Source organism: Miniopterus natalensis, chromosome 7 (genome assembly GCF_054644295.1).
Source record: "Miniopterus natalensis isolate mMinNat1 chromosome 7, mMinNat1.hap1, whole genome shotgun sequence".
In the NCBI taxonomy this organism is placed as follows: Eukaryota; Metazoa; Chordata; class Mammalia; order Chiroptera; family Miniopteridae; genus Miniopterus; species Miniopterus natalensis.
In genome coordinates, this window is record NC_142087.1 from 10000001 (window position 1) to 10024719 (window position 24719).

The 24719-nt window shown below is 53.3% G+C and overlaps 1 protein-coding gene across 1 annotated transcript in view; it reads left to right on the plus strand.

Moving 5' to 3' along the window:
- Positions 1-24256, plus strand: part of KIAA1755 (KIAA1755 ortholog) — a 32060-nt gene extending 7804 nt beyond the window's left edge. The window contains exons 2-14 of the mRNA XM_016219401.2: positions 2757-2954; positions 4806-6156; positions 6628-6825; positions 8057-8180; positions 10742-10835; positions 11743-11829; positions 13105-13221; positions 14853-14951; positions 16131-16279; positions 18323-18461; positions 18582-18704; positions 19244-19465; positions 22453-24256. Coding sequence (XP_016074887.2) covers positions 2757-2954; positions 4806-6156; positions 6628-6825; positions 8057-8180; positions 10742-10835; positions 11743-11829; positions 13105-13221; positions 14853-14951; positions 16131-16279; positions 18323-18461; positions 18582-18704; positions 19244-19465; positions 22453-23154 — 3603 coding nt within the window. The 3' untranslated portion in view covers positions 23155-24256. The remainder of the gene's footprint in view (positions 1-2756; positions 2955-4805; positions 6157-6627; positions 6826-8056; positions 8181-10741; positions 10836-11742; positions 11830-13104; positions 13222-14852; positions 14952-16130; positions 16280-18322; positions 18462-18581; positions 18705-19243; positions 19466-22452) is intronic.
- Positions 24257-24719: the final 463 nt, after the last annotated feature.

Genomic DNA, 24719 nt, shown 5'->3' on the forward strand with positions numbered 1-24719 from the left:
GCAGAGCCAGAACTTGAACTTGGGCAATCTGGCCTTATTCTCACAACCAGTATGGGTGACATTGAGTCTCCACCTAAAATACAGTTATGTAAGTTTTTAAAAAGTGAGTGGGTTGGAAGAAAAACAGTAAGTGCTAATAGTAAAAATGGTGTTGGGACATGCTAACATCCATGAAGGTGCCAGTAAATGACTGAATTTCCAAAAATAAAATGAAACCAATAGGCCAACTCCATGCGCACCCAAGGAAGGAGGCCCAGGGAAGGAAGGCACCTACCCAGGGCTGCACAGTAAAGTGGAAGCCAGGGGAACCAGGGCCCTGGAGGGAGCTGCGTGGAGTGGGGGGCATGTGGCAGGGGAGGGGTGCCGGCCTAATTGACTTCCTGTGTCTGTGTGGGCGGATGTTAGATGTGGTCCTCTAAATTCCTGTTCCCATTCCCACTGCTGTCATTAGGATTGCATGGGGGTGGGGTGGGGAGGGGTAACAACTACTGGAGTTTAGCCTTGCTTGGGGGAGCTTTGGAAGAGATTACCAGGCCAGATGAGCCAACCAATCTGCCAAATTAAAGACCTCCCTCCACCTCAGTGTGAAAATACCCCTCCTGGGCACGTGTACCTTCGACATTAAGTTCCTTTGGAACATCACCCCCTCTGAGCTTACCACCAAATCAGTGCCAGGTCCCTCTTTCCTTCGGAGTGGGGGCTGTCGGCATCCGTCCATTCATTCTACACATAGTGATGGGGGCCTGTCCTGTGCCCAGCACCGTGTGGGTGTGAAGACACAGCGGTGACACTGCCATTTGTCTAAACGCCCTTGGCCAGCGTTCCCTGTTTCATAGCCTCCTGGCATTAGAATCCTGCCGGGATGGAGAAGTGCCTTCCTCCTCTAAGGCCCTGCTTTACTGCCCCACCTCCGGGGACCTCTACTATGTAAGCGAAGGCCCTTATTTATTCTCCTGTTCCTTTACGTTCCTCAGCGATGGACAGACTCAGAGCTGGCAGCCAGTGTGGGGCAACCAGAATGGCCTCCACTCCGCTTCCTAAGAGCTGGAAAGCATATCCATGGACTCCGTTATTGTACCTGGATGGAAACCTCTGGCCTTGTCCAACTTGCCTATGTTACAGATGGAAAAACTGTGGCTGAGAGAGGAACATTTTGTTCAATTTTCCACAACATTTACTGAGCACCTATTCTGTGCCAGGGAATGAAGCCCCTAGAGGGACAGGAGCCAGTGCCTGCTGTGTTAGTTCCTATTGCTGCTGAAACAAGTGGTCATAGACTCAGTATCCGTGCAACGCGAATCAGTTGTCTTGCGGTTCTACAGAGCAGAAGTCCAACGTGCGTCTCACTGGGCTCGCATCAAGGTGTTGGCAGGCTGCATTCTTTTCTGGAGACTGTTGGGGAGAATGGGTTTGTTCGTGTTTGCCAGCCTCTAAAGCTGTTCACATTCCTGGGCTCTTCCTCCATTTCCAAAGCCAGCAGCGTCGCATCTCTCTGATCCTTCTTCCATAGTCACATTTCCCTCTGGGTCTTGCCTCTTCTGTGCCTCTTGCATTTTTGAGGCCCCTTGTGATAGGATGGAGCTCACCTGGATAATCCAGGATAGTCTCCTTACTTTAGATCAGCTGACCATCAACCTTTATTTCATCTGCAGCATTCATTTCTCTTTGCCACATAAGGTGACGTGTCATTGTGGCGGAAGCATGAGAAGGTCAGTGAGGCTGGAGGTGAGACTGGGGAGGTGCAAGGTCACTGAAGGCGGTGGGGAACCTTTAAGGTTTTGAGCAGGAGACTAAGGAGGTCAGGTTTGCATTTGAGAAAAGTTACTCTGGGATCCTGGTGGAGAATGGCTGGAAGTGAGGTTGACTAGAGGTTGGAAGCCAATGAGGAGGTGATTCAGTGAACAGATGATGGGGACCTGGATCAGGGTGGGGGCAAGGGAACAGAACAGAGCAGAGCAAATGTGTTGGGGAGCTGTTGGAAGGAAGATGACTACGCAGGATATGGCTGAGGGTTGTTTGATAAGCAGACTCCTGGGCCTAGCAGCTGACTGGATGGTGGAGCATCACTGATGGAGGGACACGGGGAGAGGAGTAGGTTTAGGAGGGTACTGTATTGAGTTTAATATGTTGATGGTCTGTGTCTGATGGACCTCTAGGGGAGGTGTCCAGAAAGCAGCTGGATATATGAGTCTGGAGCTCATATATTAATTATATTGACTTATATCAATTAGTTACTGCTGTGTAACAAACCACCCCAAAACTCAGTGGTAAAAAACAGCCGCCACTTACTGGGGCTTGTCTGATCTAAGCTCGGCTTCAGTGGTAGCTCAGCTCCAAAATGCAGGTCTACAGGTCATCCAGGTGGTGGGATTTGGGGATGCTGACCACCCCTTTTCCTCTGGCCCTGACCTGGATGCCTGCCTTCATTCCTCCATTCCACCTTGGATCAGAGAATGACATTTGAGCAAAGACATGCAGGAAGTGAGGGAATGAGGATGTCTTGAGGAAGAGTACTCTAGGCAGAGAGGACAGCCAGTGCAAAGGCCCTGATGTGAGATTGTCCCCAGGGTATTGGAGAAACAGGAAAGAAAGCCAATGTGGCTGGTGGAGGTGAGCCAGGGGAAGGAACAGGAGAGGAGATGAGGGAGTTAGCAGGGGACTTAGTCATATGGGGCCTGGAAGGTCATAGGAAGTGGCCACTACCCTTGTAATTACTGCTACTATCACTTTTCACCCTCCTCTCCTGTCCCCCACAGGACCCCCCATCCCTGGACGCAGCCATCCAGAACGCCCTGGCAAGCCTCTATCCCCCGTTTGAGGCCACAGCGCCCACTGTCCTGGGCCAGGTGTTCCATCTCCTGGATTCTGACTTCCGAGGGGATGGGCTGCGCTTCCTCTTGGATTTCCTGATCCCTGCCAAGCGCCTGTGTGAGCAAGTACGCGAAGCAGCCTGTGTAAGTCAGAAGAGATGCCCTCCAAATGGAGCAGGGTGGCCCCTTGGCCTTTAGGCGTCCATCATGTTTGCACTTTCACTAGCAGGAAGGAAGCCTGGATAAAGGGCATCCGTGTGGGTTCCCTGGCCCCCAGGAGCCTGCCCTAGGGCTGGCATTGTGGGCATCCCCAGGCTGCCTTGGCTGAAGCAGAGCAGCTTCAATGTAAATAGCAGAGAATGTTCCAGACCTTTCCTGGAGCCCTTGAGGCCTTTCTCCCCAGATCCCTTCAAACCTACATGTCAAGAGGTGTCTCCTGAGGCAAAATGGAAAGAAAAATGTTTTAGGCAGGACTCACTGACTGCAAATGACAGGTCCTTGCTCAGCTAGGGACAGGGTGATCTGGCCTCAGACCCAAATTTGTCCACTGATCAATTCCCTTAAGGACCCTTTCTGCCTCTGTCTCTGCTTCTCCTTGCTTGCTAGCATCATTCTTAGATGCTAGGTGTTCCCACAAGGCTGGAGCCCAGGACAGCTCTGGGATTAAATCCTTTCCTGGAGAGGAAAATGAATTCCTTCCCATCAGCTGCAGATAGAAAAATTGCAAGGAAGGATCCTGATTGGCAAGGCTTGGATCCTATGACCATCCCTGGACCAATCACAGCAGCCAGATTATATAAGATTATCTGGGATCTACTCAGTCTACAGACTCTTTTCCAAAAGCCAGACAGAGAATAAACTGTGTCAGTCCGGTGGAGAGTGGTTTCTGTTGTGGCCACACGGTATCACTGTTGAACACTGGTCTGGCAAAGCCCACTGAAGAGGCTCAACTAAATGGGATTACTGCGTCCAGGCCTGCTCCAGGGTAACTTGCTCTATCTACTACCTATATAGAAAATTTACTCGCATAAACTCTTCTAAAAGAAATTTTTTTTAAGTTTTGCCTCACCTGCCATATTGTTACCACTAATGGCAAATAAACAACTAATAAACAAATAAAGAAACAAACAAATAATAGACATTCAGGCCCAGAATAGTGGAATGCCTTTTTCAAAGTCATCCAGCAAATTAGAGGCAGGGTCAGATTTCCTGACTTTCACTCACTGTTGTTTCTATTTCGCTTTTTAATTTTCCTACTTAGAAATTAGAGAATGGCATAAAAGCAGTAAATGACCTCTTTTTTTTTTTTTTTTTAAATTGAAAATCCCCACAATTTTTCATAGAATAAAGTTATCAAAGGGAGCAGGAATTAATATGTATTAAATGTATGCCTATTATATGCCAGTTGTTGTATCAAGTTATATATATATATATATATCATTGCCCTTATTTCTCATACCAGCCTAATAATCCAAATATGCATCATTATTCTTATTTGCAGATTGGAAAAATGAGACTCAAAGAAGTTAATTAATTTGCATACATTTACAATTCAGACCTTGGAGCCCAAGTTTCCTTACAGCAGAAGGCTCAGGCTTGAGCTGGGTTGAAAGGAGTTTGGATAGAGGATAGTTTGGGGGAGGAGAAGGGAGCATGAGTCAGTGAGATGATCCTTATGGGAAAGGTGTTTGCTAACTAGTGCCTGGAACTCAAGCTTTTCTCCCTCAGGCCCGTAGGCTAGCAAGTATTTTTAAGGTCAAGGCCAGGACCAGGGTGAAGCAAGAGGCACCAAAGGTGCAACATTTCAGAGGCACTCACTCTCAGGGCTGTGTGACTTGCAGGACCCTGACATTGGATGCTACATCCTAGGCACCTCTCTTGCCTCACCTTAGCCCCCAACCTGTCCAAGATTCCTTCTTGGAGAGGGAAGGGAGCAGACCCACAGGTGGGGTTTTCAGGGCCAGATTCTCTGACATCATCCCCTTCTCTCTGCAGGCCCCCTACACACACTGCCTCTTCCTGCATCAGGGCTGGCCGCTGTGCCTGCAGGACAAGGTTGTGGTCCACCTGGCCCCCCTCAACCCCCTCTTATTGCGCCAAGGTGACTTCTACCTTCAAGTTGAGCCCCAGGAGGAGCAGTCCGTCTGCATCATGATCAAGTGCCTCTCCTTAGACCTCCGCACAGTGGACATGAAGCCTGTTCCTGCGTCATCCTACTCCACACTTTTTTCCCAGGAGTGGCTGGAGGCCTTCAACAATGACTTTGAGAGAAGTCCCCTACACAACTGCCTAGTAGCTTCAGAAGAGGGGGTTGTTCCTATACCCTGGACCAAGATAACCAGCCCAGAGTTTGTGAATGACAAACCCCAAGCAATGACTGTCCTCTCCCCGGCCTGGGGTTCTCTTCAATTAGAGGCACTCGATTTGAGTGGCTCTCAAGAGCTGCACCAGGCCAGGTCACCAGGCAGCCAGATCCTTTTTGGCCAGAGCTTGGCCAAGGGTAAGGGCAGGACACATGGGATTAAATACCCCGGACTCATCAAGGTGGAGCAAGCCAGGCCTGGGGAGGTGGCCTTCAGGATGGACGATGTGGCCAGGCAGGTCTTAGAGGGAGATTATGTGGCTCTCCTGGACTTTTCCCAAGAAAGCAGAGGAGAATCTCCAAGTGGGAAGGTGGACACACCCCATGGGTGTCCTCTTGGGGCACTGGAGGAGCTATCTGGCACTAAAGAAATCCCTTTCTCTCAAAAGATGCTGCCTCTCTCAGGGGACAGTGAGGAACCTTCTCTGGAAAAGTGTGCTTGTGAAAAGATGGCAAGCTTGGAGGAGGAGCCGTGCGCTTTGGGCTTGCGGAGAAAGGGCAACCATAGAGCCCCCTCCCACAACTCAGAAGGCCAGCCCCAGGAACCCTACCTCAACGTCCTCGAGAGCCCACTACACTGTGCCTCTGGCCTCAGGACAGATGCCTCAGAAGAGGCAGCTGCCTCCAAGACACAGGGACCCCTGGGAAACGCAGAGAATATGGAACAGCTCAGGCCTGGACCAGAACAAGCAGCCTCTCCCCGGCTATGCCCAGCTTCTCCTCCTGCTGCTCCAGCCCTTGAAACCAAAATGGGAGAGAGGACCAAAGAAGGGAACGGCAGATTTCCCAAGCCTAGGACTGGCCCTAGTCGAAACACATCCTCTTCCAGATCCCCAACTCTTGGGCTCAAATTCTCATTCTTGAAGGGGCAGAGGCAAGCTCCCAGGCCCCCAGAGAAAGCCCCGCTCCAGCATGACGGGCCCCGGAAGGTCTTGTATTCACTCTACTCTCCCAGACCCAACCGAGCCAAGTGCTTGGGGAAAGGTAAGGTGCCACTTGCTTAGCTGGACAGGGGAACTGTTCTTGGATGGGATCAAGTGACAAGGTGGTGCGGGCTGTCAGGGACAGAGACCACCTGGGCTGCTCAGTCTCAGCAGTTCGGAGCATGAGGTATCATGCCAAGGGGCTTGAAGTCTTTTGGTTCTGGAATCGAGCAAGGTGTTATGACAGCCTGAGTCCGCACCCCAGTTTCACCACACACTGGCTGGGTGACCTTGGTCAAGGTGACCTCTCAAGGTTCAGGTCTCCCTCTCTGAGTAGTGGGAATCTCACCTGCCGTACAGAGTTGCTTTGCGGTTCAGAGACACCAGGAGGAAGGAGCTTTGCACAATGCCTGGCACACAGTAAGAGATCAATAGTTGTGATGATTATTAGTCAGAAGGACATTCCCCATCCCCTTCTGGGAAAATCCATCTTCTGCTTTACACCCTTTCTTTTGTTGTTGCTTTTCTCCAGCTGGGACAACTCAGACAAAAACATCTGGCTCAGCTGCTGACTCAGGCCCACTGACTGGAGAGAAGGCTGACTTCCCAGAAGCTTCTACAGGCCCTCCAGAGAGAGGCCCCACTCTGGATGAGGAGCCGCCAGGGCCCGAGCCCAGGATTGGGGCTCTGAGTATGGAGATCGTCCACTCCAAGATAGCGTGCCTGCCAGGTCCTCGGGATTATAGGGGCTGGTGAAGGGTAGGGCGTTTGGGGTGGGAGTCTCTGAGCATCCTCAGATGCTGGTGGGTGTGGAAGAAGACAGGGAAAGTTCTGGAGGCCTGTGTTCTGGACCGAGCCTTCCTGGGACTCAAGTTTCTCATCTTTCCAATGAAGAAGTTGAATTATACATATAAAAGCAATTTATAGGTATCCATCCAAACATCCATCCATCCATCCATCCACCCATACCCATCTATCTACCCATCCAAACATATATATATATATGTACAACCATTCTACTTTCAACGAGGCAGGCAAGGTGGGTGTCTTAGGTCAGGTTCCCTAGAAGCTGAACCAGAGACAGGGATCCTTATGAAAGTGATTTGTTTTATTGAAGGTTGCCCCCAGGGAAGGGGAGTGAGGGAAGCAGGTCAGGGTTGGGGAGGAACTAAGCAAGGTTGTGGCCTGATCCCACAGAGCTGGTTCCATCTGAAGGTGCAGGGGACTGGCCTTCTGTGCCTGCATCTGTTGGTCAACAACTGAGGCTGATCCTGGGATGGGTGCAGGGTGAGCCCATGATCCAGTTCAGCCCAGGGTAGTTCTTCAGAGAAGAGGGCATCTATGAGCCATTTACAGCCAATACTTATAGCTGTGGGGGGATGGGTGCTCTAGCCTGATGGGGAGGTCTGGGGGGGCATTAACAGCATCTAGCACATTATTAATATTTATTCACCTTTGCAGTTAATATTTACTGAACACCCGTTGTGCGCCAGGCCCTGAGCGTAGCACTGAGGATTCAGCAGGGATCAAGTCTGATGTGTCTCTGCTCTTAGGAAGCCTGTATTCTAGTGGTGGAGAAAATCAACAGGTTATTACAACTCAGTATAAAAAACCTTGTGACCATGAGGCCATACAAGGGGCTGCGGGAGGACAGATGTCTGTGTGACCCCAGAGCTCATTGCACGAGCTTCTCCTCTCAGGATGCCCAGGACAGAGGGAGTCCAGAGAAGGGTGAGGCTACCTCTGCATGGAGGAGGAATTCAGGGATGATATTTTGGAGGAAGTGGCTTTTGAGCTGGGTTTTGAAGGATGAATAAGAGTCCAGAGTTAACGGGGGGAGGGTGGGGAGAGAAAGGGCATTTCCAGCAGAGGGACCAGTGTGGGCAAAGGCCTGGAGGCCACAGAGCAGGTAGAGAGGTTGCACCAAAGCTCTCACTGTGCACGTGTCCTCTCTCCTCCAGGAGGTCGGGACAGGGAGGGGCGGCCCCTGCTTCTGGTGTCAACCACCCAGGAGGCCTGGGAGACACCATGGTGCACAGCCTCAGAGGTCACCAAGCTGCTTTCCTACCTGTGCGCTGTCCCCAGGTAAGAGGCTGGGCTGGCTGACCACTCCACCCCGCCCACTTCTCAGCCCAGAGCTCAGGACAAGGCACCTAGTAGAGAGACACCATATCCTTCCCAGTCGTCTGTTCCCAGAGCCAGTCCCCAGCTGGATGCTGGAGACAAAGCAGGACACATTTAGTCCCGGCATCAGGATCCCAGGCTGGTCAGGGAGACAGACGAGCCAAAAATGAACCATGGGCGGCAACTCTCAAGAGTGTTGTGCAGTGAAGAAAACTGGGCTGCTGTGGGCCAGTGGTTTTCAAACTGGAGCTTGGGTCAGAGTCACCTGGAGGGCTGTTAAAACCGATCGCTGAGATCCACCCCCAGAGCTCCTGGTTCAGTAAGTCTGGGGTGGGGCCTGAGATTGGCATGTCTAACAAGTTTTCTGGTGATCCTGATGCTGCTGGACTGCAGACCACCGGTTGTAGAGTGAGAAGGGCGAGGGGACTAATTCCAACTGGAAGGCTTCTCCGAGGAGGTGATAATTGAGAGCTGACATCTGAATTATAAATACTTGTTGAACAAATAGAGGGTGATTGAGTGAATGAATGAATGAATGTGTGAGAGAGTGAAAGAATGAGTGAGAGATTGAGTAAGTGATGAGTGATCTGGGCTGATTTCTAACCCCCACCCCTTCGGACCTCCTCTGAGTCCCAGCCCTAATCAGACAGCCTCAAAAGTGGTGTTTGCTCAGGGCTATGGCTACAGACCCCAACCCAACCTAGAGGTTCTGCTGCTAGGGGCAGGGGGTGGAGGGACTGACGGAACCTTCTCCATGCACGCCACCCCATGGGAGGCATCACCACCATCAGCTGGCCGCTGAGATTTTTCTTCTTCTTATCCAAGGTGGAGTGGCTTTTCTGATCTGACAGGGAGATGGGACCCCCTATTTGGTGCTGAGAAGTGGCCAGCGTGGTACACAAAACCCTGGAATCCCACTAACTTGCTGTGTGACCTTGAGGCACTAACCTCCCCTCTCTGAGGCTCACCTGAAAACAAGGGGATGACCAAGTGGGCTCTGAGGACCAAGTGTGTCCATAAGAGGTGGGGGTCAGCCGCTGCGTAGGCTGCAGGAGGTGGTGCACTCGGGGCTCCTGTGTGCTGGGCTTGCTTTCCTCTGCTGCTGTAACCGACATTGCTGGGCACCTGCTCTGGGCCTGGCTTCGTGCTGGGGCACTCTAGGGACCCAGAGGCTCCTCACAGTGGGTCCTGTGCCCTAGGGGCCTCCAGGCTGGTGGCTGAGGTGTGGAAACAAATTACTCTCTCAGCAGGGGCATAGCCAGAGGCAGACGAGGCGGGTGACATGCAGTCAGAGACCTGCTGTCACCTGTGAGAACCTCTTCTCACATTGAAGCTCTGTGCCTCAATTCTCACATTGAAGCTCTGTGCCTCAATTCTCACATTGAAGCTCTGTGCCTCAGTTTCCCCTTGGAAGATAGTAATAATAGCAGACATTTACCTCCCTCTCACTCTGCGCAGTCACTGAGTGCTTTATAGTAATGAATTCATTGGTGTTCACCACAGTCCCATGAGGCCAAAACCAGCATTACCCCCATTTACAGATGGGGAATGGACTCCCGGCCAAATGAAACAACCTGCCCAGGTGACCAGATACTGCGGCGGTGCCACAGCTCCACCCCTCGCTGGCCACCTCTGGTTCTGTCTGCGAACTGGCTCGTTGTAAGGCTTGAAGGCAGTGGGTTTATTTTCCCAACCTGCCTGATTGGCAGGATGGCCGAGGGCACTTGGAAGCCCACAGGCTTCTGGCCTCACCCTTCAGGCCCAGATGTCTGGGGGGATGGGGTGAGGGTGGGGTGAGGGATCGGCATTTTAACAAGTCCCGACAATTGGTCAGTTTGGGAAATCGAAGGTGATTGCTGAAAGTGCAGTGCGAATGAGTTAGGGTGTTTTGGCTGCAAGTAACAAGTTCCAATTTAAAATGTCTCACCTGGTAAGGAAATTTATCATTCTGCGTCTCTGCCTTACAGCTCTTTGTAAGAACTTCTTGAAGGAGAGACTTCTTTCCCAGAGACCCCCAGCGAACTTCTCCTCAGGTCTCATTGGCCAGAAATATGTCCCATGACCCCTATCTAAACCAATCATTGGCCAGAGGAATTAGATCTATACTGTTGGCCTCAACCAATCAGAAACTAGCCCCTGTGGTTGGGGGGGGGGGGCGGCGCATGGTCTTATGGAGAAAGTTGGATTTTTGAACAAAATGAGAGTTCTGCCTACACAGAAAGGATGAGTGAGTGCTGGGTGACCTACCCACTGTGACTGGGATAGTGCTTATGGTTATTAGGGTGTAAGAGAGGGCTGTGTGTGGTACTGTGGGGGCACTGAAGAGAGAGCAATGGGCTCTGGAGAAGAATCATGGAGGACTTCCTGGAGGGAAGGGCATTGGGTCGTGGTCTTGCAGGATGAAGAGTCCACCAATTAATCAAGGCTTCTAGCAGCCAGTTTCCCTCACCTTCCACTAGTTCCTTCCCTCTAGAGGGCCTGGTTTATCCAGCAAGACTGCCAATTCTGTTTACCACCCACAGGCCAGAAGATAAAACCAAGGGGCTCGTGTTGATGATTGATGCCAGGAACCAGCCTCTACACCCTGGTCTGGTCAGTGCCCTCAAGGCCACCCAGGTGAGTGGCAGGTGGACAACATCAGCCTAGCAAGTCTTGGGGGCACCAAAGGCCTTCTGATATTCACGGAGCCCAGGGGGCTCAGAGCTGGGTCCAGGGCCCCCAGGCAGGGACTCCTAGTTGCAACTAGTAGAAACACCAGCCCAAACACGCTTAAAGAGAAAGGCTGTTCATTGGTTCATGTGACTTCACAGTCCAGGACTTAAATCCAACTTCAAGTATGGCCTGATTTGGGGACTCACATATTGTCACCAAGATCCATTTCTCTCCATTTCTGGCCCTGTTCTCCTGGGAGGGTGCCCTTCTCAGCCAGGCCCTGCTCTTGGTGGCAGTCTGGCTCCCAGAAGTTCACATGTCAGAGCTGCTAAGTTCTAACTTAGAAGAGGCAGAGGAGTTGCTGGGCTTTCCTTCAAGTTCAGTAGGAAAAAGTGAGAGATTCTTTCCCCAGAAGTCCCAGCAAAAGTTTCTTGTGTCTCCTTAACCCTGATTGGCTGGCTCAGGTGTCTGCCCATCAACCAATCTCTGTGACCAGGGGAATGCTTAGACTTAGGTCCCATGAACCTCATGACCTGAGGATGGGGGAGGGGAGAGATTCCTAACCAGATGGTATGACGGGCAGCAGATTAAATGGAAGTTTGGCTTATGCTTACCTTAGGGCCTGATCTCCTGCTCACTGCATAGATGGGGAAACTGAAGCCCAGAGGGGGCGGGTCATCTAGGACGTTTGCAACACAGCTTGGACCTTGATGTCCAAAGACACCCTTCACACATACCACACAAGGGTCCCAGCCTCGGGGACCCCTCCTCTCCCCGGCCCTGTGGCCTATTTGCTTGCATCTTGGTGGGGAAGCTCAGTGGCTCAGAGAAGGCCTGGGCAGAGCAGCTCTGAAATGCTTCTTTCCTACAGGCTCTGGACCCAGCTCCCATCAGTGCCATACTCTTCCTGGGTGAGAAGGAGGCTGCTCTTCCACTGGAGACATTACCTAACGGCCAGGTGAGGGGCTGGCAGTGTCAGCCGAGGTAGAGGAGATGCTGGGCTTGCGCTGAGCTGAGTGAAGATTTGCAGGAGTCACCAGCGAAGAGAGGCCCTGAAATAAGGTAGTGCAAGTCAGCAAATACAAGGCTCCATGTGCTACAGCTTTCCCCCCACCCCGTGTCACAGAATTATTCTCTCTGGCGATCCTACCCATGCCTGGTGGCACCACCGCACAATTGAGAGCTGCACATGGCATGGAACCTTTTTGAAAAGCTGCATTTAGCCAACCACTCCCCCTTTCTTTTCACATGGGGAAACTGAGGCCCAAGGCCACACAGCAGGGTGGAGGCAGAGGTGCCTTTTCCTCCCAATCTGCCAGTATTTCTCTCCCTAGTTTCTCTCAGCATCTCCAGCTCAGATGCAGAGTTGATTTGGGACTTTGCAGGCAGCTCCCTTCAGTTAGTGCTATGTACCCCAGTCATAAGTGTGGGCACCCTGTGCTCTGCCCTGCTTTAAGAAATGATTTTAAAGAGCCCCTTACTCCTGGTTAGTGACGAGGCACATTGTGAGCTAGAGATTTGCTTTTCAAGCTTTAACGTGCTTATGAGTCACTTAGGGATCTTGTCAAAGTGCAAGTTCCAATGAAATAATTCTGGCCGGGGCCTGGGGCTCTGCATTTCTAACATGCTTCTAGGTGATGCTGCTGCTCCTGGTCCATGGACCACACTTAGAGCACCAGGGATAACTAGTGGGACCCCTAAACCACAAACCTGCCCAGTTCCAAGTTTAGGTATCTGCCTGGGAGACGCAGTCACCTAGCCCCTCCTCCACGTTTTAGGGGAGACTTTTAGGATTTGGTGACCTTTCTCAAGAAGGAGACAGTACCTTGGTGGGTCACCAGAGAATGGTACAAGGATTACAAAGAAATTACATGACAAGGGCCAGCTTCAATCAATTTGTGCGATTGCCTGGAGAGCTGGGCTGGGTAAGAGCCCTGCTCAGAGGGAGCAAGTGCTGCGCTTGATTAATGATGTCTGCCTTGGGTGCAGGCTGGGAGAGTCGCAGTGCGAGTGCTGCCTATTGGCTGTTCCTCACCCAGGGTAAGGCTCTGAATTTTGATTTTTCAAAATTCCCAGAGAAGATTCATTGCCCAGAAAGCAACTCTTAAAGCCAGGGCCAGACTTACCTGTGGGAAGTGGAGTGGTGCTGGGGCCGGGATCTGGACAGGACCTTCTCAAATGTCTGTTCCCACACTGACTCCCGGTCCTCTTGACTTGCTTCTGTTGTCTACAGGTAGAGGTGCTGACCTCCATAAAGGCCCTCAGCCACCACGTGGACCCCAGCCAGCTGCCCACAGCCCTGGAAGGCTCCTTCACCTACTGCCACAGCGAGTGGGTGCAATTCTTCCAGGTGTCGACCGTCACAGCCTTTAACCCTGTCCCTCACTCCCTTTCTTCCTCCCTTCACTACCCTGTCCCATCGGTCCATCCACACCATCAGGTTCAAAACTAGTCATTCAACAAACATTTAAAATGAAAGTGCAGAGTGGAGTGATTGAGAGCTCAGGCTCTGGGGCCCTACTGCCTGGGTTCCAACCCCAGGTCTGCTGTGTGACCTTGAGTAAGTTACATACCTTCTCTGAGCCCTTTTCCTCATCTATAAAAAGGGGGGTCGTAATCACAGTACCTCCTCTGGGGGCTGTTGTGAGCAGTAATTGAGTTAATGGGAGTAAAGAGCTTAGAAGAGTGCCTGGCACAGGTTAAGAGCTATGTGTATGTTAACTGAAAATAAACACAGATATCTGCTCTGTGTACCCAGCAAACAGCTCAGGAGCTCAGGGTCTGGTGGGGGAGGCAGACACACTCCCTCTTGAAAGAGGGAGGAAATAAAGAAACTGCCAGCATGGGGCTCCTTTCCTGTGTGGCCTCAATCCCTCTTCACCACAGCCCTCGAGGGGGCATTTCATGCCCAGGTTAACATGAGAACACACAGGATGGGCTGGCTCACACAGCAGGACGCAGGAGATTACCAGCACAAACTGCACTGAAGCCGTGTCCATCAGCGTCCACAGGGGCTTCCTCTAGACCAAGGCTGCTCGGCCTCAGCACTATTTATATTTGGGGCCGGATAATTTTGTTGTTGAGAGCTGTCTTGTGCATTGCAGATGATTAGCACCATCCTTGGCCTCTGCCCACTTTGACCATGACAACCAAACTGTTTCCAGACATTGCCAGTGTCCCCTAAGGGGCAACATTATCCCCACTGAGAACCACTGGTCTATAACAATCTACAACGTGGTCCTCTTCTTTGTAAAATCATGTCTGTTTAGAAATAGGCAGTATGTTCAAAATTCAAGCGGTACAAAAGGGCACTGAAAAATCTCCTTTCCTACTTGTCCCCTGGGCCCCAGTCGCCTTCTCCAATCAATTCAGTGACTTTCAAACTATGCTTTTGTTTTAAAACCTTCCGTTTAAATGAAATCTTATCTATAGACCCAGAATATAAAACTGGTAATGATGTTTGATCCTCACACCAAGGCAAGAATTACTGTGATCCCATTTTACAGAGGAAGAAGCAGAAGCACAGAGAGGTTAAATAACTTGCCCAAGGCCTCACAGCGAGTAAGTGGTGGAGCTGGGCTGAAGTGGGACCCAGCAGAGGATGTCCCCCCACCCTTGCCCTCCATCTCCCCTCCCCTCTCCCCCAAGGCACCCCCGCTGGCCTGGGGATTGCTTAGGCCTGTCTTCTCCCTCAATCCCCGCACCAGTGGTTCTCAAAGTGTATTCCCTGGACCAGGAGTGTGGGCATCATCTGGGAACTTGTTGCAAATTCACTTTCTCAGGCCCCGCCCCAGAGGAACTAATCAGAAACACAGGAGTGGGGCTCAGCAGCATGGATGTTAGCCAGCTCTCCAGGTGATGCTGATGCAGCTCGAGTCTGAAAACCACCACCTAATGCCCCCGCTGTGTCCTCCTGGGTGGGGGAGGTGCCCTCCTCACTGGCCCAGGCTGACACCCCCACTCTGGCCTTCTGTCCTACAGAAGTCGGATCCTTTCCTTGCTGACCTCCGCCGGGCCTCCTCCTTGCTACAGGCGTCCATCAAGGAGTTTGAGAAGGGTGACCTCCCTGGAGGGGCACAGGTGAGCCAGAGCATGGAATGGGGAAGTCATGACGCACCCCAGATTCCACAGACCGAGGGCTCACTGAAGAGGACAGCCAGGCTGGGCATGATCGTCTCTGTCTTTCATTCATTCATTTGACAAGTATTTATGGGACACTCACTATGTGCACCCAGAGACCCAGACTGGGGCAAGCTGACTTGTCCCTGCCCTCATGGGTTCATGGAACAGTGGTAGAGGGAGTTGTTAAAAAGTGAACAAAGAAATGGACATCTAGTTACAAATTGTGCCAAATGCTGTGAAAATAAGATTGAGTATAATGGGAGGGGGGCTCCTTGAAGGTTTGGTATTTAAATTCAGGCCTGAAGGATGAGAAGGAGGAACAGGAGGGGTACTGGGCTCCAGGTGGAGAGCAAGCATGTGCAAAGGCCCCGAGGTGGGATTGTGCTTGGTATGTTCAGGAATAGCATGAAGCCAGTGTGGAACAGAGTAAGTTGGGGGAGAGGGGTGAGGAGAAAACTAGAAGATCTTCTGGATCCAATGGGGACTGTATCAAGGAGGAGCTGGGTTGGGGATTTCCTTCTAAGCGGGCGGGGAAGCCACTGGAGAGTTTTAAGCAGAGGGACTAAATTTGCACTTTGAGATCCTTCCAGATCCTGTAGAGAACAGACTGCAGGGGGAGCCAGAGTGTAGCAGGAAGACCAGTGAGGAGGCTGGGATGGATGTGCTGGCAAGAGATGATGGCATGCCCCCATCCCCCACCCCCCACCTCCTGGTGGGGCTCAGTTGACTGAGTGTTGTCCCACGCACCAAGAGGTCACCAATCTGATTCCAGGGCAGGGCACATGCCTAGGTTGTGGGTTCGATCCCCTGTAGGGGGCGTGCAGGAGGCAGCTGATGAATGTTTCTCTCTCATCAATGTTTCTCTCTCTCCCACTCCCTTCTTCTCTCTCTAAAAAGCAATAAAACATATTTTTTTTTAAAAAAAGAGAAGGAGATGATGGCACTTGGACCAGTGAAGTTGCTGTAGCAATGCGAGGAGTGGCTTGAGGAGATATTTTAGAGATTGAAAGAATAGACTCTCTGTAGGACCTTGAATGCTAAACTAGGGGAGTTGGGCACGATCAGGGTGTGGGGAGCCCTGGTAAGTTTAGAGGGAGAGTGGGGATTGGATCTCAGGCCACCTCCCTACACTGGCAGGAGGCCTCCAGGTGTCTGAACAAGTCCAAAGAGCTGATGGAGGCTGTGCTGAGGGACCCAGGTCTGCTGAGCCTGCAGCGGGAAGGCGGAGCCACCCTGGCCAGGCTGCAGCAGGAGGCCAGCAGGCTGGACTTCAACCCAGATGTCAGGTACAGACACCCAGCCTTTCCCTCTCCCACCCACCCTGTTTCCTGGATGGGGGTTTGGAGCTGGGGATACATAGGTGGGCCCTGCAGATGCCCAGAGTAAGGATGTACACAGGGCCCATATTATCCTGTCCCTTCTCTGCTGCCCTCCTTCAGCCCTGGTCATCTTCAGCCTGGGGTGGGCATTGGAGGACAGCCCTGCCTGTTTCTGGTCACACTCATAGACCAAGCACTTTCTCTGATCCAGATACTGAGCTGAGCCTGTCCAGGAGAGCCTCATGGTGGGTGAGGGGTCTCAGAGTTACAGAATAAATATTCCTGGAAAGAACACACAGTTCCAAAGTTTGCATAAACTCAAGGACAATTTGTTTATTTAACCAGTACCTAAATAGCACTTAGTATGAGCACAACATTGTTTTAAGGACTTTGCAAATAGTAACTCGTTTAATTCCTACCCATGCGGTAGATCCTAGTAGTATCCTCATTTTACAGTGGAGGAGCCTGAGGCTCAGAGAGAGGTTAGGTGACTTGCCCTGGGCCCCACAGCTGGGATGTGGTGGGGCCAGGGCTTGAACCCAGGCATCTTGGCCCAGAAACTTGAACACAGCACCCTGAGCTGTGCCCACAGGCAGTCATGCTGACATGAACACTGGGCAGCAGTGGGCCCTGGTGCCAGGTGTGGAGTTGTCTCCCTGCCCCTCATGCAGCCTGATGGTGCTGTGATTCCCAGAATGTCCCCATTTCAATGGCTGAGTGCCAGGCCCCTATTGTCAACCAGAGGCCCCTCCAGGCCACTGCTCACTGAAAGCTCCACCAGGGGGCGCTGTGGTCCCATGTGAGCCGCTATGCAGGTTAGTTCTGCAGATGGGTCCCTGCTGCTCCAGCCTACTGCTCCTTCCCCCCTCCCTCTGCCAGGCAGGGGCATTTTCCATCCCATTCATGCACCCTGAGCCTTCACCTGGAAGGGTAGTGACCCATGGGGAGTGGCAGTCAGGTGGGGAGGCCCAGAGCATGACTCCCTCCAGGCAAGCAGGTTTTTCATTCCATCTCTTTCCTTTTCTGTCTGAAGTAACCCCCACCCCACCCCCCAGGGCAGAGGAGGGTGGATGGGATTTGAGGGGCGCTGGAAAAGTCTCGAGATTCCTCCCTTTACCCAAGTGTTACCAGTCCTGGATCCCCTCCACAATCCTTCATGTATGCCTTGCTGGCTTGACCATTTTTAAAAATTATGTTCAGAAAAAGCTGTGGGCTGGGTTCCAATTCAGACTGCCATGCTTGAGAGTCAGTTCCTCTCTCTGGACCTCAGTTTTCCCATCTCTAAAGTGGAACCCAGGTGAGGGGGTCTTATAGCTACTCACTTTCACTGCAATAGAAATAACAAGCAGCAAACACTGTGCTAAGTGTTCTGAATATGTGAAGGCTGGTTCTCAGCCCCGGCTGCCCTCCCCCCCATCCCCTCCATCCCCCGCCCCGGGACCTCCAGAGGAGATTTAGGAAGTGCTGGTGTCCAGGCCGCATTCAGACCTGAAGTTGGCCTGGGGTAGGCCTGGGCATCGAGATTTTTAAAGCTCCCAGGGCAGGTTCTAATCTGTAGCCAGGGTCAAGAGCCAAGGTGTGTTAGGTCATTTAATCCTTGCAAGCAGTTTGTGAAGTGGGTTCTGTTACCTCTACTTTTGAGACATGAAAAAACAGAGGCACAGAAAAGTTGAGAAATTTGCACAAGGTCCCATGACTAGAAGGCAGGAGGGCTGGGATTTGAACCCAGATCTGTCCAACTCAGTTCATACCTTCCTAGGTAAGGAAAGGGTCATTTGGTTTCCTGCTATGTCTGCTGGTCCTCCTGGGCCCATAAAAGACCAAAGCTGAGGCCCAGAGAGGTGTAGGGACCTGCCTAGGGTCACACAGCAAGTCAGCAGCCAGAATACCCAGGTGAGGGCCACAAATCACTGGGAACTGGGGGTGGGGTGGGGGGGCAGGCTTATACTGTGCAGGAGTACTGGGGAGGGGTGCGTCTCGGGCCTTCTCTCACCCTCCTCTGCCTCCCAGGAGCCACCTGGCTGAAGCGGCTGCCCTCTATAGTCTTGTGGATGAGCAGCTGCATGTCCTGGTCACCGCATCTAATCACCTCCTGGGGAGGCTGGAGCTCCGTGTCCGCATGGGCCACCTGGAAACGGCCATCCAGCAGGTGAAAGGGGAGACTGGCCTGGGAGATGTGGCGCTTCTGCTCCAGGCCTGCCCCAGACAGGTTCCTGCTCTGGTGTAAGGACATGAGCCCCTCACATCCAGACCTCCCTCCCTGTCCCAGGTCAGCGACTGGATGGAGCAGGAAGGAAGCCGGTGCCTGCGAGCGCTAACCCCCAGGGACGGGAGCTTGGAGACAGTGAAGAGAGCCCACGTCGAATTCGAGGACTTCTTCCTCCAGGCTGCAGTGCGTTCCCACAGCTGAGCGACAGGACAGGAGCAGAGGGAGAGAGGGCAATAGAGGGGCAGCGTGCTAGGGCAAAGGTGTGGAGCTGGACAAGCGCAAGCAAACTTCTGGAGACAGTGAGGGGACCAGCTTGGATCATAACAGGTTCAGCTTAGATGCTCCCTCCTCCGGGAAGCTTTCAGGGACCACCAAATCCAAAGACGACTCATCTCAGAATCCCTCAGGGAACCCCCAGAACCGGGGGGGGGGGGGAGGATGGAGGTAGGGCACAAACAGGGAAACAGACAGAAAGGGAAAACTGTGGGGACACAAAGACTTTGGGGTCGGGGAAGTTTTCCAGAAGAAGATGACACTAAGCAGGGTCCCAGCTAAGTGAAGTAAACAGCCTCGGCAAAGGCCCGGGTCCCCACTGTATAGATGAGGGAACTGAGGCTCAGGGAGTCTCGTCACTCAGCAGCGGGGCAGTGGGAGGTTTCTGACTCTGGGGGCGCCTCAGCTACGGTGGGAGCTGAGTGAACGCCCCTCCTCTCCCCACTCAGGCCCAGTACCGCCGAGGCCTGGAGCTGTCCAAGCAGGCGGCCCAGCTGGGATCTTCAGCCGGAGGGGCCAGCAACGCAGGGGGAACAGAGCTGCCGGAGCTGGCAGCCTTTGCGTCCACGCAGCGGACCTTCCAGGCTAAGCTGACCCACTTCTACATGGCCGCCGAGCGGCAGCGCACAGACCTGGAGACGCTGCTCCAGCTGTACCACTTCTGCAAGAAGGTGAGGCTCGTGGCTCCCTGCATGGCCCACCCCTCCAGCTGGGAGGCAGGGAGCAGCCCAGACACGGCACTGGGCTCTTTGCATGATTCATTCCATAGTCCGTTACCTCCATTTCCCAGAAGGGAACTGCAGCTCGAGAGGTTAAGTCACCCTCCTGAATCCAGGTCCAGCTGATCCCCTACCCCAGCTTGACCCACTACACCGGGCAACCTCCCAGTGACCCTCAGATTTCACCATTTTATAGATGAGGAAACTGTGACCCAAAAAGTAAACTGAAGCCCAAAGGCTCAGGGTCCCCAGAGGGCTGATGGTCAAGCAGGATTTGACTTTAGAGCCCTCACCTCTCCTAAATCTCTCCCAAACTCCTCATTTTCTGATGGGGAAGCTGAGGCTTAGGGGGACAGGGGAGCAGCCTGGGAGAACTGGGACCCAGCTGGGACAAGAGCCCACATCTCTGGCCTGGGCCCAGTGCCCTCAGTTGCCACTCGCCACTGAGGTCAGAGTGTGAGAAGAGCCTGACCCCAGCCTCTCAGTTGTCACACCAGCCGATCATATAGGGGACAGAAAACAGGATGCTTCAGAGGGCAATGGGAGCGACTTTGGTCAATCACACCAGGGGTGCTGGGAGGACAGCCCACCCTCTGTCTCCCTGGGGCAGCAGGCAAGGGAGGCAGATGTGGGCCGTGACATCAAAGGGATCCCCCCACTCCCAGCTGTATAGAAGTTAGAGAGCGAGGCAGCGTGTGCCTGCATGGCTGTGTCACCTCGAAGACAGCCTCACTGCTCTGGGCCTCCACTCCTTTTGATGATGATGATGATGATGATGATGATGATGATGATGATGACAACCAATGCTTTTGTAGCTCTTAGGATGTGCCCTGGTTCCAGTCATCTTACACATCGCTTATTGTCACACTAACCCTATGGGGCAGGTACTATTATTATACTCATTTTGAGCACAAGGAAGCACAGAGAGGTCAAAGAACTCAGCCAGGGTCACACAGCTGGGAAGTGGCAGAGCTGAGATTCAAACCCAGATCATCTGACTCTAGTGCCAGCCTTCCCAGGTAGAATGAAATTGCCGAGAGAATTAGAGTAAACGTAACCCCCACCCACCCACCCTGGACTTTGCTCAAATTTGGAATTATGATTTTTAACACCAATATTATTATCATTAGTAACAGTAATGCCTCATGGGTGAAGGGTATCGGAAGCTTCTCCCTTGCTCATCAGTTTTAGCCAATTTCAGCCCCATTGCCCTTCCCTGGAGAAATCAAACTTGCTCTCGCTCTGAGGCTTTGTATTTGCTGTTCCCTCAGCTGGGAACACCCCTCCCTTTGATGGACTGGCTTCTTGTCTTTCTTCAGTGCTCAGCTCACATGCCCCCTCCTCAGAGACCCTTCCTGCCCCCGTTCTCCCTCATCACTCTGTGCCTATCATGGGGCCCTTTGTGATCTGAAATTACCCTGTTGCTTCGTCACCTGCTTGTCTCTTGTCTGTCGCCTGTGAGGTGAGCTCCCAAGGCAGCAACCGGTCCAGTCCACCAGGCCTGGCATGAGGCCAAGGCTGAGGGGCTCGGTGAACGCTGTGGGTGGCCGGCCGGGTGGCTGGAGGAAGGAAGGCTGTGACTGTGTGTGGGAATGTGCAGTCTGACCCAGGACTAGAAATCCTGTGGGGGATCCAGCCCTGATCGGAAGTCCCACGTGGCACCTCTTGCTGTTTGACTTGGGCAAGCCCCCTCTCCTTTCTGGCCCTGAATTTCAACCCTCACAAGGGTTTGGGCAAGATGGTTTCTGAGGTGTTATCCATCTCTGTCCAGCTCAGCCTGGAAGATGGAGCCCTGGACAGACAGACAGACAGACACCCAGGACAGCCCAGTGCTGGTCCTGGCTGGGCGGACGGCACGTGCAGCAGCTTCAACACTAAATAATAACAACACGGTGGTGCCGCTAACGGAGATTTATGGAGCCCTTTCCCAGCCATGAGCTCCGTGTGCTTCCTCGAATATGAAGCCATTTATCTAAAGACAAGTTCCCTTAATCCACGGAAAGATGGTTTCCTCGGAGAAAATGGTTCTGCAATCCCCACAGCCTAACAGCTCACTGTCGGCTTCTAAATTAATGGAGAGAAAGATTATGTTTTTCACAGCTGCTGGGAAGGTGTTGGCCCCTTTGCAGCCTGCAGATATTTTGTGGGTAAAGTGAGGACAGGAAGAGTCCAAAAATGGGGTAGAGGGGCTGGGGCGAGGGGGCTGCTGGGCCAGGTTAGCTGATGGTCTCGCTGATGACAGCGAGGGCCTGGCCCTGCATGAACCAGTTTCTCCTGCGCAAGGAGACACTTGGAAGATACTCTCTGAGTTCAAACCCCAGGTCCTCCCTGACTTGCAGTGTGACCTGGGCAAGTGATTTCACGTTTCTGAGCCTGTTTCTTCCTCTGTCAAAAGGGTTGTTGGTACAGTTGAGTTTGATCAGACGGGAGATGCACGGAGCCTGGCAGACAGGCGGTGCTCAACAAACGATAGTCAGACTCCTCCCTCAGCACCACCCAGGAGGGGTTAATGCAGTCCAGGAGCCTGAATATTCAGCTCTCAGAAAGCTTTTTATGATCACCTAGTACAACCTCCCATTTTACAGGAGGAGAAATTGAGCCCCAGGGAGGCACAAGTCCTTACTGGCCCATAGGTGTGTTAGACTGACTGCCTGAAGTTCCTAGGGTGCTGGGGACTGGTTCTCTGTGGCCAGTGTATGTACCCTGGGGAAGAGACGGACACCACTGTCATCACTGTCAGCAAAGAAAATCATGGCCAAAAAAAAAAAAAAAATCATGGCCACCTGGGGGCCCTAGCATTTTGGGGGCATGTTATTAATTTAATCCAGCAGTGCTTAGTCTTCGAGTCCTCTTTCTGCTTAGAGGAGCCCATCCTGTCCTCACGAAACCCCCGCGGTCCCACTCCTAGCCTGACCCCACCTCCCTCCCTTGTCTCCCAGATGACCTGGTTCCACATGGACTGTCAGGACCTGATGACCCAGCTCAGGCTGGGCAAGGATCAAAAGGCCAGCAGTGGGGACCAGCGGCGCCTCCACCGCTACCTGCAGCGACTGTCGTCTGAGTTCCCTGCTGAGAAGCTCACAGCCATGGGGTTGCAGGTGGCTTCCCTGAGCCAGGATGGCCTGGGCCAGGACCTGTGGGAGGAGGCCCAGGTGAGACATGGGGAGATCCAGACCCTCCTGAAGAAGGCATTGGCCCAGTGTCCGTGCCCACTGGGCCCCACTGCCCACTTGGCACACCTGGAACTACAAGGAACAGCTGCCAAGGGCCAGGGTGTGAATGGAGAAGTCGCCTCCAAGGGAAGGCAGGAACTGCCCTTCCAAGACTCCCTAGGCCTGGATCGTTCACCAAAACCCCGTTGGCCTCCTTGGGCCCCAAGATGGGGGCAGAACAGAAATCTGCAGGCAGGCCCTCTGCCCCTGGACGCAGGCCAGGCCATAGAGGTTGAAGAAGGCAAGGGCCCTCAGGAGCCCCTTGATCCTGCCCCCGAGCGCTTTCTCACTACCCTCTTCTCCTGGCAGCGGCTCCCCAGGCAGAGGCAGATCCCCCACCCCACCGGGGGCAGCTCGTCCTCCGAGGGGACAGATTCACGGACGTCTCTGGAGGACTCGCCTCAGACAAGCCCCCCTGCCTCCCTCTAGCTGGGAGCCCCCACTACTGCACCAAGCTCCAGGGGTGCTGGGCTGGGACCAGCTGCGGAGGGACTGAACCCATCACGATGTGGCTCCTGAGCGCTCAGTGTGAGCATGGCCTGCGCTAAGGGGCCAAGAACCGGCACCAGGGAACTCTGGGAAGACTGACCCTCGGGAGGTCAGGGCCGGGTGCAACAGAGTGTGGGGTTGGCTCCCTCACCCCAGTGCAAACCCTTCCAGAGGTCTCAGCCTTAGGCAGGCCACACGCCCAGCCGGAGTTCAGGGGTACACAGCTTCCCCTTGGGACACAAAGGGCATCGCTGCCCTGGTGCAGAACCATGAGCGAGATTTGGGAGTGGCTTCTGGTCTTAGGGTCCCACTGAAACAGACCCTGAGGCTAGGATCTAGGTGCACGTGTAGTTGGCTGTTCATCCCCAGGACCACGGGGGGAGGAGCGGGAGGTGAGACTGGGAAAGGAATAAAGGGGGTGTTGTCCAGCAAATTACTGCATGCTGTTCATTGTGCCATTGGCCTTGGCAAAGAGAATCAGTCACCTGCTGGAGGTTAGTGTGGGGGAAGGGCAAAGGGAAGGAGAGTGGAGGGAGGGAATGTCCTCTATGTCTCTGCTCTCTCATCTGGCTCCGCAACCCCAACCACCATAGATCCCAAATTCAAGGATCCCACAGCCTTATCCTTGCACTCCAGAGAGCACCCTCAACCCCTGATGTTCTGTCTTCTCCCCTCCCCACCATGACTCCTCGGACGCTGCCCCCCCAGGCTTCACCTGCCTTTAGCACAGCCTCTGGTGCCCAGAGTCACCGGTTCTGCTGGTGGTAGGGGCTGGGACAAGGGTAGGGAGCCATGTCTCCTTCAGCAGGTGGTGCTGGCAGAAAGAAAGGGGACAATGGGCAGAGGCTTTTGCTCCTCTGAAGTTAGAGTGGCAGACAGCGAGCCTTTCACCCCGCCCAGAGTAAGCCCTGTAGCGCCCTCCCTGCACATCATTGCCCCAGGAGAGCATGGACCCAGCCTCTGCCCTAGGGCGCATTACCAGCGGGCCTCTGGCAGCCCAGCCCTGGAATTTTCCTGGCTGTGGGAAGAGGGTGGGGTACCGTCCTCCCACAGATGAGGCTGTGGAAGGAGAGGGAGGCAGGACTGGAGCAGGCCCAGGAGGACACACAGGGTTTCTTGGGAGTTGTCTCAGCAGAGAGCCACACACACCTCAATGCCCAAAATGACTTCAGGAACCTTCCAAGACAAGATTTCATCCAGTGTGGTTTGGGGCCTGTCTGCTTCAGAGCCAGTAGCAGATTGGGCCTAAGGCAGCTTCCTAGGGGTCCCACTCCAGATCATCCAGATCAGCCCCTGGGGCCATCGGTGGCTGGAATCTGCATTTGTAGCCAACTGCTCAGGTGTCTGCCGTGTGACACGGCGCAGTGTGCGTCGCTGTCTGCACACACTGGGGGCTGAGGGCTCAGCGAGCCCCCACCCCAAGCCAGCTCTCCTTCTTACACTCCACCCTCCTGCTTTCCATCCAGACAGGCCTGAGATTGCAGGAGACAGCTGATCAGCCCATC